This window comes from Neltuma alba, unplaced genomic scaffold, assembly GCF_004799145.2.
Source record: "Neltuma alba isolate B1F8T4 unplaced genomic scaffold, ASM479914v2 tig00013509_pilon, whole genome shotgun sequence".
NCBI lineage: Eukaryota > Viridiplantae > Streptophyta > Magnoliopsida > Fabales > Fabaceae > Neltuma > Neltuma alba.
The window spans coordinates 152740-169099 of NW_021637732.1; the positions used below are offsets into that span (position 1 = coordinate 152740).

Below are 16360 nucleotides of genomic sequence, written 5' to 3' on the forward strand. Positions count from 1 at the left end.
TCAAAAAAAACCCTAACTCACTCTCTCAGCTCTCAGAGACTTTAATCACTCGCTCTCTCTCTCAGCTCGGACGCAGGACGCAGGATCTCGAACGCAGGGCGCACAACGGTCGACGGCCAAGAGCACAGCAGCAGAGGGCAGCGCCCTCACCTCTTCCTCTCGCACAGTCGCATCTCGTCTTTCCTTTCCCGTGCAGCCGTGCTTCACTGCTCCTTCTTCCCCCTCGCCGTGCCCGTGGGTTGATTCTTGATTGTTAGTATCTTAGATTTAGATTTCCTGCTCATATATGTTACTTCTCTTTGTGTTAGATCTATATATGTATATTCTGATGTAAATGTTAGATTGACCAGTACCCTTGTGTTTGCTTGCTTCTCTTGCTGTAACAATCAATTGTATTCCTTCTTCTTTTCTCAACACTGTCCAAAGCTTAAACTGAAGTAACCCCTGTTTCATACTCTGTTGAATGCTGTAGCAGATTAAAGGAAATACTCTACTCTTCTAAAATGAATTAAAATCAGATATATGATTTTCCAGATTAAAAATTAGACTTACCAGGACTTACCAGCGATGTATGAATTGACTATTGAGGCGAAAGAAACAGCTTAAGTTGTATAAGAAATCATTCTTGCTAACATGTTGGATTAAAATTTGCCCGAGGAATTATTGTGAAGTGAATTTATTTATTTATACAATAAAATTAGACTCTATTGCACTGCCATGGATGTTTTGTATGTTTACATATGATGATGTTTATGTATGTTACTTAATTTTATTCATATTTATTTTCATTTTCATTTTCATTATTTTGACAAGATATGCAAGAAACTAAAAAAAAAAAAATTTAGTTAAACGGGCCAAAAGCATGCGGGCTGGCTCTTAGCCGGTCAATTCAATGGCTGTGCCTGAGAAAATCACCTATTTTTGGGACCAGTGCTTAAACGCCTGGCCTGTTTAGGTCTGAATCTGTGACAGCCGCCTGTTTTCCTAGTGCTACATGTACCATGCATACACCTATTATTGTCCTTCTCACCTCATTTGGTTCACAAACAAAAGTCTGCAGTCTGTGTCTCAAGTTGCCCGCATATAATTTGTATTTCACCCAATCATGTCAATGTCAACAATGACAGTTTACCAACTACTGCCACAATTTGCCCCTTTACCTTTCCACTACGGCTGTGTGAGGAGATAGGGCGTTTATCTATTTAGTATTTTTTTTTTTATCATGTCAGTGTTGTTTCTACTAGTGATTCATATTTACTGATGTAGAATTAGGCTTGCCATTGTGGAAGAATTTACAGAATTTATGATTCATATTTATTGCTGCAATAGCACCTTTTGATTTGGTTGAATATGCATTTTTCTGAGATTATGAAGTGATCTGAAGAATGTTATGCTCTTGCAAAATATGGTATCTATTCTCTGATTATTTGCATGTTTTTGATTTGGTTTTACTAGATGAGATTGGTATATAGTTCAACTCATTTGTGCTTTTGCAACGAGTAGTCATTCTTCGCAGTCTTTGAAAGCTGATTTTATTCCATAATGGTTATTGATTCTTCACTTGCTCCAAGTAGAAGACTGGTTTTCTAGATGTACGATATACACAGTGCCATTTCTTTCTATTTTCTTACCTTGTAAATGTACTACCATGCAGCAATCTGACTGGTTACAGTCATGTTTTTATCAAGAGCATTGGGAAGGACACTATTAGCTGCTGCTAGGTCAGAGACTTCCGCCTCTTCTGCTGCAGCCGCGAACGCAGCCAGGGAAGGATATAACCCTCTTCAGGAGTTTTTTGAGGCAGATAGGAGCCCAGATGATGACAAGCCTGTTGTATATGGTATGGACCTTTTCATTGCTTTAGTTTTTCCTACCAGTCTTTTATTGACCGGGATGGGATTTTGTCTATGGATATATGTGTGTAAGAGAATGGTGTTAAGGCTATGCTTGGTATAATGGAATGTTGGTTATGGAAAGGGAAAGGCAAAGGGAAAGGGAATGCTGATGTGAATGGAAATGACTGTTGTACCTTAACTAGAAAGATGAACGGACATTGTTGGGTAATGATAATAAGATATAATGGACATTTTATTCAGAAGGTAATCTCCCTCTGTTTTTTTTGGTGCGCTCATGTTCTGATTCCATGCCTCCCACCTTGACCATGCGCCTAGCATAACCTGAATGGAATGTTGAAAATATTTTTTTTTTTTGGGTGGGGTTTCAAGCAATCTGTCTGGGAGTTTGAAATAAGTTTGACCTTGTTTTTCTTTGTAATTCATAGATATAGATACAGTGGTGGACTGCGACAGAAACACGCTCCACATCAGTCACTCAGTCTAGGTCTATGTATGAGTATATGCCCGAATTGGATTTATGTACCGCTTCATTTGATGTGAGGTGTATCCTCTGTCTTTAATGTCACATCAAAGTTAATGGATGGTTTTCAATTAGCGCATCAAGCCTCTTTTTTTTTTTTTTTGGGGGGGGTGTTAAATTAGATATTAGCTTTTGGCCACCCTCACAGTTTTAAGGGTCTTATTTAACTCTTCTATGTTGTTTCATGAGAGGATTACAATGAGATCCCAAAGAAGGAAAATAATTACTAAAAAATCCCAAAAACAACTTAAACAGTATGTAATACCAAATTCCAGAGTAGAAAATGACAACTTCTGGGACTTGTTTTGTAATTATTTTTCTTCCTTGGGACCTCATTGTAACTCTCCCTTAGTTCATTGCCATTTAATTGCACTGCTGTGTTTCAGTGTTTCTGGTCTTAATTCAAATCAGAATGATCATGTAAAGATTATTATGATGAACAATTTAATTGTTGAAAATGTATTGGAAGTTACCGAACGGAATTGGGCCTAGCAGAATGGGCTAGCTCCTTTCAACTTGACGAACTAAGGTTTGAATTCCTATTGGGAAAGGTGTCTGTGTTTAGTATTCAACTGATTTGAACAGGATTGCCTCTAATAGGAAAATATTTGTGCCCAAGCAAAGGAGAAAAAAAAAAAAGAAGAAAATTTATTAAAAGTGTCATTATGCTTATCTTAAAATCGTCTTGTTATCCTGTGTTAAGCTGACCTTTCCAAGTTTAAACATACCACTTAATTCTGGCATTAGTTTTGTGACACTGGAAATATTAAAAACATAGTGAAATAGACATTTGACAATGAAATTGACATTCATGTAACTGTAAAATAATATAGGTTGGATAAATGATGGTTGAACAAATCAGAGTTGTATTGAATGATTCAGTTTAAATCCCAAGAGGGCAAACGGATTTTAGATCTATGCACAAGGATAAACTATAATGTATCCTTTCCCCCTTATCTTTTATGATAAGTTTATTTTTAGTGAAGTTCATTTTTCTCAGACATTAGGGTCTATCGAATTTGGTCTTCAGTTCACTGCTCTCTTACCTATTATAGTGGTTCTAGCTGCTACCAACATTTTTTTAATTCAATCTCTTTTGCTTATTTGTTATCATAAGGTCGGGGTTGGAAGGCCTCTGAGCTGCGTCTAAAGTCTTGGGACGACCTTCACAAACTGTGGTTTGTGTTGTTAAAGGAGAAAAACATGTTGATGACTCAACGTCAGATGCTTCATGCGCAAAATCTACGCTTTTCTAACCCAGAACGCATCCCTAAGGTGCTACTATATACTTCAGAGTTCAGATCTTTGCATTTATTCAGCTTTTCAAATAAGCTGTTTTTAACCTTTGTTTCCATGGATGATTGGCGTATAATAATGGTGCCCATTTTCTTTTTTTGGCAAGTTTTTTTACCTGTAGATTTGAACATTATGCACCTAGGTTTCTCTTTTTAACCATTTTGGCTTAGAAGAATTTAGAAACTTATCTTTGATTCGAATTGTTTGACTTGGTTGGAAGCAATAAATTACCCAACTTTTTGGCCTCACAACAACTTAACAGAACATGTTTTTGTGAAACTAAATTTTTACCTATAGCAATGCTAACTCTGACATCATGCGAACAAAGCAAATAAAATATAATATTTCTTCTAGTTTTAGTTCTAAGATATTTTTTTAGTTTAATCCAAGTATGATATTACTCCCAAATTAATCTAATTCCAAATGACCAAAAATTAAATGAATAAATATATTTTTGCCTAATAAAAACTATGCTAATTACCTATCAGAAAATGGGTTTTCATTTGTTGGAAATTGTCTATGATTGCTCTTTACATACGCCATTACAAAATAATAAATTGCATTTGCTTGGTCGATGTAGAAACTGAACCGGAGTAGCATCTTAACTATAAATATGATGAGACGTCTATAGAATCTTTTAAGTGTGAAAACATTGCATGGCATGAATGAGATGATTTGGATTGCTAAAATATTTAATTCTTAATTTAATTTGAGAATTTTAGCATTTGATGGTCAGTTTCTTTCTTTACTGGAGACCTGTTGGGCTTGCTTATTACAAAAGTAGGTGGTTTTCTCATTCCTCAGTGAAGGCAGATTATAGTCTCAATCCTTTTAACTGGAGACCTGATGGATTTGCATATTACAAAAGTCGGTAACAATCTCATTTTGCGATGAAGATAGATTGTTGTAGAAATCCTTGTTATGTGCACCAAATTTTCCTCCAAAATTCCAGCCACCATGCTGCTAATACATAATGTGTGGTGGACATGGCTTGGTCTGTACGTGTAAGTTTGTTGGGCTTGCAAGGTATATTATGGTTGGGAGAATGACAGAGCGAAAGAGCTAAATAATCAACTCATTCCTCTGATAACTTCCCAAGCAAAATAATTGTTGGGAATCTTACTAAAGGACAATTGATTCCTGTTAATTTTATTTGCATATGCTGAGAAAACTTGGGTAGTTCTCTGTTTTCCTATATGTCATGGTACTTCTGTGAGAGTAAGGGAAATTGCACTTTTGAATACCAAGGTGTGTATGGGGTTTATTAGTTTGGAATCATTTTTGCCACATGCTGAATTCGTTTCTGATGGATCACGGCAACGAAATCGTCATTGATTCTTGTTGACATTTGTTATGTTAAATCAGGTCAGAAAGTCGATGTGCCGCATCAAGCAGGTGCTTACAGAGAGAGCAATTGATGAGCCAGACCCCAGGAGGTCTGCTGAGATGAAGAGGATGATAAATGCCCTCTGATGACTTCCAATGTATATGCACCCGAAAGCATTATTGTCCATGTTGATACAGCGTAACCTTGCTCACTCGAGGGGGTCTATTTGTCTAGAAAACTTTGTTTAGAGGACTTTTGCTGGCCTGTTTATGGATTCATATTTGATTTTCCTAGTCTCAAGGTGAGTCGCTATTATTTATGAGGCAGGTAACGACTTGTAGCCCAAACGGTGTTTCTATTGAAAAAAAAGAAAAGGTTTCAAATACTTGATCATGCGACACATTAATAGGCGAATGCCTATGAAATAAGGTCATGGCATACTTCTCTGACGCCAAAGCAGTGCTTTTTATGGCGGGAGGAATTTAATTCCTAGGTTTTTCATTCTTCCTACGCCATGCGAGAGATTTACATCCTAAATGTTCAATCTGTTTCCCTTTTATCCGGAGCCAACCACATTGTAAAAGACGACAGTTAAGCTCTATAATGGAAGTTCGACAAAAGAAATTGCTTATGAAGTTATTTGTACACGAGACTTTTGTGAGACTGTTTTTTGGGCCAGCATATTTGTATACGTGAGACTAAACATATACAAAGAAAGTAAACATGCTCGCATAAGCATATGTGGTGTTGCATGGTGGAGGAAAGAATCCCAGCCGTAATGATTGCTGGAATTGGTAATATGTTGAAAATAATTTAGGATTTAAGCCAAAATTGTGGAGGTTAGGCACCGAAGATTGAGGCCACACAATCCTTGAACTTGATTGCGTTTATATATGGTCGAACGTCGCTTCCTCCAGGCATAATTGGTGTCCAAAGAACCAGGGTGTCTAGAGTTGGCCTGTTTGTTCGGAATAGTTCCAAGGAAATAAATGCATGACCTGACCGTATAAAATATTTAGAGTAAGATACATTGATTACCTTTAATTATACCTTAATTACACGAACTTCTCCTCTATTTTGAAAACATACCGTTTAATCTAATATGTTAACGCCATTAAGAATATTCTCAAAAGATTCTATGAACATAATTTTAATTAAAATTGATATGATAATAAATTTATTTACTATTTTACCCATTCTAATCAATCCCCAAAATTTACATTAAACAATATTTTATTTTATTTTTCCTTATTTTTATTTTCTTATTTTTGCAAATAGTTATTTGCTTAATGTTTTCAATCTAAACTTAATGTGTTTATAAATGTTTGTAGTGTTTAACAATTTTAAATTATAGATTCAAATGACCTTAATAATCTATAGATTTTATACTATATAGTGAGTAAAAATATGTGCTTGATATATATTTTAACCATTTAAAAAATAAAATAAAGAAATTTAAAATATGATGAAAAATTAAAATTATAAAATTTTACAATAAATTCAAAATTAATAAATTTTATAATATATTAAAAAGTTTGAAAAGTCATGTATTAAAAGCAGTTCTTGGTTGCTCTTATGATAAAGAGGGGTATTTTGGTAAAAAAAAAGAGCTTAAAAAGTTAAAATTAACAGTTAACTAATAGTTTGGATAGATGGAAATAAAATATCAGTTATACAAAGGAGGTTAGTGTAACCTGTATTTTAATTGTAAGGGAAGTCTATATGGGTTTTCAAAATAGAAGGGATGCCTATGTAATTAAGGTAAAACTGAGGGGTGGTTAGAGTATTTTATTCAAATATTTATTATAGGAAAGACGTGTTAAATTCTGTTTTGTATCAGCGGAGCAAACTGACTCTGAATGATTCTTAAAATGACAATTTTTTATGTACAAAAATATTGAGATATTCAGATGATGTGTTTTTTCAATTGTCCATTACATTTTTACTAAAAAAAAAAAGATGACCATACATTATTTTATTGATGTAATAAACGGGGATCTTGACGAATTATTGGTCCGACCCATTAAAAGCTCCATGAACAAGTCTAACAAGAAACAATCGCGATCTTAATTCTTAGATTTACAATGGGCCAGCCAGACGTAATTGAGCCTGAAACACAATACCTATGACTCAAAACCACATTAACAAGACATGACAAATACTTGGCGTTTGGTGTATCATTCAAAGCCGCAATTCAACAGAGTTGCCTGCCTTTTCTTTTTCAAATCTATTTTTAATTTAAAAACCTTATTTTCACAACTTGACATTAATAATTAATTAAAAACCAAAGTGAAATTATTGCGGAAAATGGCTTGTGTAGCGGAAACTTGGTGCTGAACGGAGTGACGGAAAGTTCAACCATGGTTTTTCCGGGCAGAAACCACACTGTTCACGTCGTGCTATGGCTTCCCTTGATATTTGCTGGAAGACAACCTTAACTTCCTCCATCATAAATGCTTTCATTTAAATCGTACCCCTCCCAAATAGCCTGTTCCTTCTTTGCCCCTAGAAAAATGTCAATTCACAAAAAAGCCCTTTCCTTTTTGGCAATCATCACGCATCAACTCCTCGTGTACTGGGGATAAAACTTATGGATCGAAAATAACCCCAAAAAAAATTAAATTGAGTGCAAAATGTTTTTAAATATAAAGGGTCTGTTTGGATTAGTGATTGAAAAAAATAGCTTATAGAGAAGTAAAATTGGGTAAAAACTAAATTGGATAAGTTGAATTGTGTTTAGATTGGAGTTCAGAAAAACTAGTTTGCAAAAGTGAGAAGGGCAAAAGGTTGTTTGGATTATGGTTGAGTGAAAATAAATTTGGTTGTAAAATGACTAAAATAGATATGAGTGCGAAATGTTTTTAAATATAAATTGTCCAAAGTAAATTTAGTTTAAAATAAAATATTTAAAATTTAAACTATTTGAAGTAATAAATTTAAAATAAATTGACGACTTTTTTTTTTAAAAAAAAGGGAAGCAGACTGTTCCCCAATCTGCCTTGAGTAAACCGGGAAAAAGAAAGATGCGAGAAACGAACAAACTCATCAAACTGGTTTGTGTCAGCGTGATCGCAAATGTGTTATGAGATGGCCGGGAGATCTCAGTGCGAAACGCTGAAAAAATAATAGAAAGTCAAAACGAGGAATGGGACCAGTCAACGTTTTGGGTTTCCCAACCGCAATCTCATGTCATATTCTCTACACGTGGCTCCCTCTGCCTCACCTGCCTGTGACGTTATCATTCTCCTGCCCAAACTGCCCGATCTGCCCCCTCTGAAGCTCTGCCCCAAGTACCAAGTACGCCTTTCCCGTTAGCCCGTATGCCCCCCTTCTCTTGCAATCTTTCTCTCTCTCCACATTTCTCCCGCTTCCTCTCTCTCCCGAGATCGAAACACCGTTCGAAATTTCCTCTTTTATTTCTCCCGTTGTATGGATCCGTGCTTCGATTGAATCCGTTTATCGTTGTGGAAAGCCCTGAATTCATCTCGGTTAAATTCGAAAAAAGTCGTGGAATTAGGGTTTCGTGTTCTTTGCCTGGGATGTTGCTGGAGTTAGGGTTTTGGGCGGATCTAGGGTTTCGCGTCGCTGTAATTAGTGAATTTTGAGGCTGCTTGGGATTTGTTGTGGGGTTAAGGTGGGATTGATGATACTCGTTGGGTTTGAAGCTGGGATTGAGGCTTGGATTTGGGAAAATGCAAGGCTATGCATGGGCGGGAAGGTGAGGAGAGGAAAAGAACTCGGCACATGTGGACAAGCCCCACTCGTGGCCAACCGATTGTAAGCGCTGCTCTCGATGTTTCTTCTTCATCTTCGCCTTCAGCTAATTCATTCTATAAGGTATGTATTCTTTTTCGGATTTTATTGTTGTTATTTTTTTTTTCTGGTTAGATTTGAAATTTTGATGGGTTTACATACGAAAAAGTTCTATTATGCCTTGGAACGTATTAAAATCTCTCCGGAAAAAAAAAATCAAATTTTAATTTTTCACTCTATGTTTACGACTAGGTCAATAGAAAAAGGGGGAAATCAAACACGATTCTCGTGACTAGGTTAATCAGTTGCCCTAATTGGTACCAATGGGGTCAGCTACCGATATGCTAATCCGAAGTGTTAGGCACTTGGAGAGAATTTTTAGAAAATTTCCTGATTCTGCTAGAATATGTATTTTTTAAATGTCGTTCTTTCATAGAGCATTTGATTGCTCGATTTAATTAATTCTTATCGAGTCTATTAGTTTCAACATTTTATTTAATCCCTAGCCCTATTGGGCAAGATGCTTCCGGAAACATGGGGGTCATGTTATCTTTGTTTATTTGCCACGCAAATTTATTTTTATTTGGGTTGGGTTTTCTTGGTTATAAGGTGGACTATCTGAAATTATAAATTTTATTCAGTTTCTCATGATGCTTTTGTTGTTTCTCTGGTATAGCTTTTGGTGTGCAAACCGTGGATTATTCGAGTAATTTCATCAAAAGATCTTGATCATCTTGCTTCTGTAATCTGGAAATCCCTGGAATATACTTGTATTCATGTTTTACTGGTTCTTTTGTTGCTTCATCATGACATTGATTTTTATGCTACGGAGAATTGTAACAGTCAGTGTCCTACAATCCAGAAATACCTTGAATGGTTTTTAATAAACTCAACTGCACAGATGTTGTTAAAGATAATCCAAGGAAAAGCTGTTTTCAATGGAAGTTATCTATCCCAAAGCGAACTGTTGATTTCCAAATTTCGTAAAGACATGAAGAAATTAACTTTCTTTGTGGCAATAGCTACGTTGGTCTAATATTATGTTAATGATTGGTTTAGCAAGGAAATGCCTGGGTTTTTTCTAATAAGAATTTTTGTTACTGTCAATCTTTCATTGCGTAAATTGTTTTCTTAGCTTCCTTGTGGATATTAGTAGTTTTTTTTTTTTACCTTTCGGGGTGTGGGATTCTTAGGATTTACAGATTGACCTTGTTGTGTTTTTATGTTTTGTTATGTTTATTCTTTGCCTTTGCTCCCCCCCCCCCCCCCAACAAGTTTCTTGGAAGATTTCTTACCTTTTTTTGGCTACCCGTAATCTTATTTTGAGATATATTTATCTATTTAAAATAATTGCAGTGCTGATATCTGGATTTTTGTTCTTAAACATCTTAGTATACAAAACAGAAATTTTGTATGTTTTCTGAGAATTCTTGTTCTTCAACATTTGTAGGACGGTCGTAAAATTAGTGTTGGTGACTGTGCTCTCTTCAAGCCACCTCAGAAGTGCCCACCTTTTATTGGAATAATTCGTTCATTGACAGTTGGTAAAGAGGGTAAATTGAAGATACTTGTTAATTGGCTTTATCGGTCTGGTGAATTGAACCTTAGCAAAGGTCTCCTACTGGAGACTGCGCTAAACGAAGTTTTCTACTCCTTCCATAAGGATGAGATTCCTGCTGCGTCACTTCTGCATCCTTGTAAAGTTGCATTTCTTCCTAAAGGTGTTGAACTTCCATCAGGGACTCCGTCATTCGTGTGTAGGAGGGTTTATGACATTGCAAACAAGTGTTTATGGTGGTTAACTGACCAAGATTATATTAATGTAAGTTTCTGATATCTTGTGTACTCTATTTTAGTCTATTACGGTGCTTATTTTTACTGCCTTGTTCTGTCTCCAAATTTCCAGGTACTTCAAGAAGAAGTAGATCAGCTATTATATAGGACTCGTATAGAAATGCATGCTACAGTGCAAGCAGGTGGTCGATCTCCCAAGCCAATGAGTAGTCCAACATCATCACAGTTAAAATCAGGTTCTGATAGCGTCCAGAATAGTGCTTCTTTTCCTTCTCAAGTCAAGGGCAGGAAAAGGGAGAGGTTGGATCAAGGGCTTGAGTCTGCCAAGCGAGAACGTACAACAAAAGTTGAGGATGGAGACTCTGGTCATTCTAGACAGGAGAACATCTTGAAGACAGAGATTGCAAAAATTACAGAAAAGGGGGGGCTTGTCAATGCTGAAGGGGTTGAGAAGCTTGTGCAGCTTATACATCCTGACAGAAATGTGAAAAAGATAGATTTGGCTAGCCGGTCCATGCTTGCTGCTGTTATTGCAGCGACAGATAAATTGGATTGTCTTAGTCAGTTTGTGCAGCTGAAGGGTTTGTCGGTGTATGATGAATGGCTTCAAGAGGTCCATAAAGGAAAGATTGGTGATGGAACTGGGTCTAAGGACAGTGATAAGTCTGTTGAAGAATTTCTTTTGGTATTACTTCGGGCACTTGATAAGCTTCCTGTGAATCTTCAAGCCCTACAGACATGTAACATTGGTAAATCTGTGAATCATTTGCGAACTCATAAAAACTCAGAAATCCAGAAGAAAGCTAGGGGATTGGTTGACACATGGAAGAAACGTGTTGAAGCTGAGATGAATATTAATGATGCAAAAGCTGGTTCTAGTCAAACTGTCCCCTGGTCTACAAGAACACGCCTCTCTGAAGTTGGCCAGGGTGGGAATAAAAATTCAGGTGGATCATCTGATGTTGCAGTGAAGAGCTCGGTCACGCAGCTTTCTGCATCCAGAACTTCCTCCGTGAAGATTACCCAGGGAGAGAATGCTGCCAGATCTGCATCTCCTGGGTCTATGAAATCAGTGCCCTCACCAACCTCAGCAACTACAAACTCAAAAGATGGTCAGCCCCGTACTGCTGTTCTCAGTGGAGTTTCTGATCTCCCTATATCAAATGCAAGAGATGAGAAAAGTAGTAGTTCTAGTCAATCTCATAATAACAGTCAATCTTGTTCCAGTGACCATGCTAAAACTGGGGGTTTTTCAGGAAAGGAGGATGCTAGGAGCTCTACTGCTATGAGTGTGAACAAAATATCAGGCAGTTCTTCTCGGCATCGAAAGTCTGTTAATGGAATATCAGGTACAACTTCATCTGGAGGGCACAGGGAGTCTGGTCGAAATTCCTCTGCACACAAAAATTCATCTTCTGAAAAATTGTCACAATCTGGATTAACGGAAAAGGCACATGACGGGGCTTCTGTTGAGGGAAGTGCTCCCAAGCTGATTGTTAAGATTCCAAACCGAGGTCGAAGTCCTGCAGAAAGTGCTAGTGGAGGCTCTTTTGATGATCCTTCAATTATGAACAGTCGAGCTTCATCTCCTGTTTTTTCAGAGAAGAATGATCAATATGATCATAGTTCAAAGGAAAAGATTGATTATTATCGAGCTAGTACTGGTGCAGATATTAATACTGAATCCTGGCAGAGTAATGATTTTAAAGACGTACTAACAGCATCTGATGAAGGCAATGGATCGCCTGCTGCTGTTACTGATGAAGAGCGTTGCAGGACTGTTGGTGATTCTAAGAAGATGGTGGAAGCATCAAAAGCTGCTTCATCATCATCTGGGAATGAAAATAAGGCAGTAAATATTCAGGATGCTTCTTTCAGCTCCATAAATGCTTTGATAGATAGTTGTGTAAAGTATTCTGAAACTAATGCTTCTTTGTCTGCTGTTGATGATGTTGGAATGAAGCTTCTTGCCAGTGTAGCCGCTGGAGAGATTTCCAAATCTGAATTGACAACCCCTGCTGGATCACCAGAAATAAACACCAATGCTGTTGAACAGTCATGTCCAGGTAATGCGATGGAGTGTGAAGGAAAGCTGGTTCAAAGTGAATGTCATGCAAATTGTGGCAATGATGAACATAAGAAGCAGGATACTGTATCTGGTGATTCATGTGGTAATAATGATAATGATTTGGGTCTTTCGGCATCTGAAGTGAAGGTTCCTGAGGAACAAAACAGGCACATTACTTCATCTACTGTGGATTTGCAGCAAGTTACAGAAGCCTGTCCAGAAAGCAAAGAAAAATCAAGTGAAATTCCAGTTGCTGCTTCTGAAAGCACTGTGCTAGAAGCCAGAGTTAGTGAATGTAGCAAACAGCTCAAGGAAAACAAAAATGTTGGGAATGTCAAGGCAGGTGGAAATGTTGATGTTAAAGTTAATGAGGTTGCAAGAGAAGTTGAGATGGACACTAATGACAACTCGACACCCCATCCCTTTGTGGAGGTTGATGTGAAGGGTGATAATTGTACAATTGAGGAATTAAGCAGTGGACAGACAGCTCAAAAGGTTCCTGTGGTTATGCATGATTCAGTGAAAGGAACAGATGAGAATGTGCTACATCCTTCTGATGATAGTGCTGGTAAGGCTGTAGAAGACCACAGTGAAAGAGAATGCAGAAAGACTGTTGATGTGGCTGCTCGAAGTCATGCAGGTCAGTCTGAAATTCGAAGAAATGAGTGTGAAAATGATGTTGTGATAATGCCTGAGAACAGAAGTATAGCTGGTTTAGCTTCAGGCGACACTGGTCTTGCTTCTGAGCATGTGGAGGAGAATTCGGAAACAAAAGAGGCTCATGACCAGCATGCTGGACAGAGTCTGCAGAGAGCTTCACGGAGCTTGCCTTCACAAGAAATGGAGCAGCATCCAGGCTCTAAAGAATCTAAATTGACCGCCATTGAAACAGAGGAAGCTGAAGAGTGCACCTCTGCCACTGCAGATGCCTCTTCCGTGTCTGCTGCTGGCATGTCTGATGTGGTAGATGCAAAAGTTGAGTTTGATTTAAATGAAGGCTTCAGTGCAGATGATGGAAAATCTGGAGAGTTCAATAGCATTCCAGTGCCTGGGTGTGCACCTGCTGTACGAGTGATCAGTCCAGTGCCATTTCCTGCTTCAACCATGTCTAGTGGTATTACTGCTTCAATCACTGTGGCTGCTGCTGCAAAGGGGCCCTTTGTGCCCCCTGAAGACTTGTTGAAAAGTAAAGGGGAGCTTGGTTGGAAGGGATCAGCAGCCACCAGTGCATTCCGACCTGCTGAGCCCAGAAAAATTGCAGAAATGCCTCTTGGTACACCATCGGCAGCTCCTATATCTGATGCCACAGCTGGAAAGCAGAGCCGACAGCTATTAGATATTGACTTAAATGTGCCTGATGAAAGGATGCTTGATGATACAGTTTCTCAAGCGAGTTGTCGTCAGCCAACAGATGGTGTTTCCTCTGCCCGCTGTCCTGGAGGTCTTGGTCTTGACCTAAACCAAGCAGATGAAGCTTCTGATGTGGGTAATTGCTCCACAGGCAATGGCCATAAAATGGATGTACAATTTCTGCAGGTGAAACCATCATCCCATGCTCATCCAAATCATCCAAATAGAGAGGCGAGCGCCCTTAGGGACTTTGATTTGAATGATGGACCTGCAGCTGATGAAGTCATCTCAGAACCGACTTTGTTCACTCACCAAGCCAGAAGCAGTGTACCATCACAGCCCCCTGCATCTGGACCTAGAACAAGTACTACTGAACTGGGAAGTTTCTCATCATGGTTTCCTTCTGCTGGGAACACCTATTCAGCTGTCACAATATCTTCAATTATGCCTGATAGAGGGGATCAGCCCTTTTCAATTGTTGCACCTAATGGGCCGCAAAGAATGCTGGGCCCTGCTACTGGTGGTAGCCCGTTTGGACCTGATGTTTATAGGGCACCAGTGCTGTCATCTTCTGCGATGCCATATCCATCTGCGCCATATCAGTATCCTGTCTTCCCTTTTAATTCTGGCTTTCCTCTTCCATCGTCATCATTTTCAGGTGGATCAACTACTTATGTAGATTCAGCATCTGGTGGAAGGCTTTTCTTTCCTACAGTAAATTCACAGTTAATTGGACCTGCCAGTACAGTTTCATCTCATTACCCCACCAGGCCTTATGTCTTTAGCCTTCCTGATGGTAGTGGTGCTGCTGATGGTAAAAAATGGAGAGGGCAGGGTTTAGACCTTAATGCGGGGCCTGGAGGTCCTGATGTGGAGGGCAGAGATGAGAGCTCAACTCTTTTGCCAAGGCAACTTCCTGTTGCCAGTTCACAGGCCCTAGCTGAGGAGCAGGTGAGGATGTTCCAGCTGGCTGGTGGTGTTCTCAAGAGAAAGGAACCAGATGGTGGATGGGATAGCTACAAGCAATCCTCTTGGCAATAGCAATCTCTAATCATACAGTCTGATGATAAAAATGCTTGTAAGTTTTCAGTTCTGTATATTCAACTGCTGTAACCTGTAGGAACTTGAGAGGAAGAGGATATATGAAAGTATATCCGGTTGCTGTGCTGATGTAATTCAGTGGAGGAAGAGATTTTTTCATAAAGCAAAAAAATATTTAAATGATATAGGAATAAGTGTTATTGCAGTTTCTTCATGGTTTTCTTTTTCTTGTTAATTGAGAAAACCTGCTTTTTTTGGCAGCATTTTCTGTGGTTACCTTTTTACATTCTCCCTGATAGATCTTTTACCACTTTTTTCTCGTTAGGTTGTCTTGGGCTCTGCATGCTGCCTAAATTTAATATTTTGTATGCTTATGTCTTGTCTTCAGCGATTTGAGGATGGACAATGGTTAGCCCCTAGAGGTCATCGTGAATTTGGGAGGCTTGTGTGGTAAGCGAGCACCTGATTATTTTCATAGGCTTCCGCCCTGTCCCTTTACTTTTGCTGAAGGAATGTAGCTGTGAGTATAGTTCGTTGCTCCTTCACTACAGTCTAGGTGGCGGCTGCACTTGAGCTTTTCCTTTGTAGATACCTTGACTGTTGGAAAGCTCTTATTGTGTGCCGCCTAGACCTGTGATAGAGTGCCCATTCTTGTTTGGACTATTTGTGGACCAGAATCCACACCATAAATAGAAGCCCGATTTCACTGCTGAATTTCTGATTTGTTTCAGTTTGCTTTTCTGTTTACTCCTTGTTGCGCGCGCACGCACACCAGCTAATTTTAATATCTGAGGTGTTTCTTATTTATGGTAGAGCTGTTGCAGTAATTTTCCATAGTTTTCAATAGGATGAAATTGCAAGCCAAATAGTACATGTTTTTACTTGGCTTTCGTACAATCGCACATGAATTTGGAGCTGGTCATGACGGATCTCGAGCTTGTGCGAGGAGCTAACTAGCCAGTTGATCTTTTTTGTATTTGGAAGTATGTAGTTGTTTTCAGTAATATTATGTAACCCATCCGCAAGTTATGCCTCTGGAATAAATGTCAGCAACTTAATCCCATGATATATGTTGAATATTTAGCTAGTTGGCTTCTATTGTAGGGGAGCAACTTGCGTTTTTTGATGTCCATATATGATGTATCCAGGATGCGCAGGAAAATAATGGTTGAGATTTACTTATTGACGATATCAATTTTTGATGCCAAAATTCTCAATATCGTTTAATTAGGAGTCTCTTAATTACTGCGTTGAAGTGAGGTGGATATTTAGCACGTCCATGCTCGCAGCTCCGGGAGCGAAGCGTTCGAAGAGATTGATGTTATCGAGTTATTGTTCAACTCTTGACTGGTTGG

At 38.4% G+C, this 16360-nt stretch overlaps 2 protein-coding genes across 6 annotated transcripts; both read left to right on the forward strand.

Annotated features, from left to right (window-relative positions):
- Positions 1–5318, forward strand: LOC114737902 (39S ribosomal protein L47, mitochondrial). 4 transcript variants are annotated; one of them, XM_028925900.1, is made up of 4 exons: positions 1–252; positions 1655–1840; positions 3494–3651; positions 4457–4915. In XM_028925900.1, exons 2-4 carry the CDS (start codon positions 1675–1677, stop codon positions 4490–4492), a joined length of 360 nt encoding a protein of 119 aa, XP_028781733.1. In that variant the 5' UTR covers positions 1–252; positions 1655–1674; the 3' UTR covers positions 4493–4915. The 4 variants fall into 4 exon arrangements, with proteins under 4 accessions (XP_028781733.1, XP_028781734.1, XP_028781731.1 ...); XM_028925901.1 differs by having other exon boundaries at positions 2–252; positions 4427–4915; XM_028925898.1 differs by lacking the exon at positions 4457–4915 and adding an exon at positions 5038–5318 and having other exon boundaries at positions 3–252.
- A 3012-nt stretch (positions 5319–8330) lies between these two features.
- LOC114737890 (uncharacterized) lies at positions 8331–16030 on the forward strand. 2 transcript variants are annotated; one of them, XM_028925881.1, is made up of 4 exons: positions 8331–8836; positions 10203–10574; positions 10659–15042; positions 15331–16030. In XM_028925881.1, the coding sequence occupies exons 1-3, from the start codon at positions 8702–8704 to the stop codon at positions 15003–15005; spliced, it is 4854 nt and encodes a 1617-aa protein (XP_028781714.1). In that variant the 5' UTR covers positions 8331–8701; the 3' UTR covers positions 15006–15042; positions 15331–16030. The 2 variants fall into 2 exon arrangements, with proteins under 2 accessions (XP_028781714.1, XP_028781713.1); XM_028925880.1 differs by having other exon boundaries at positions 15394–16030.
- Positions 16031–16360: the final 330 nt, after the last annotated feature.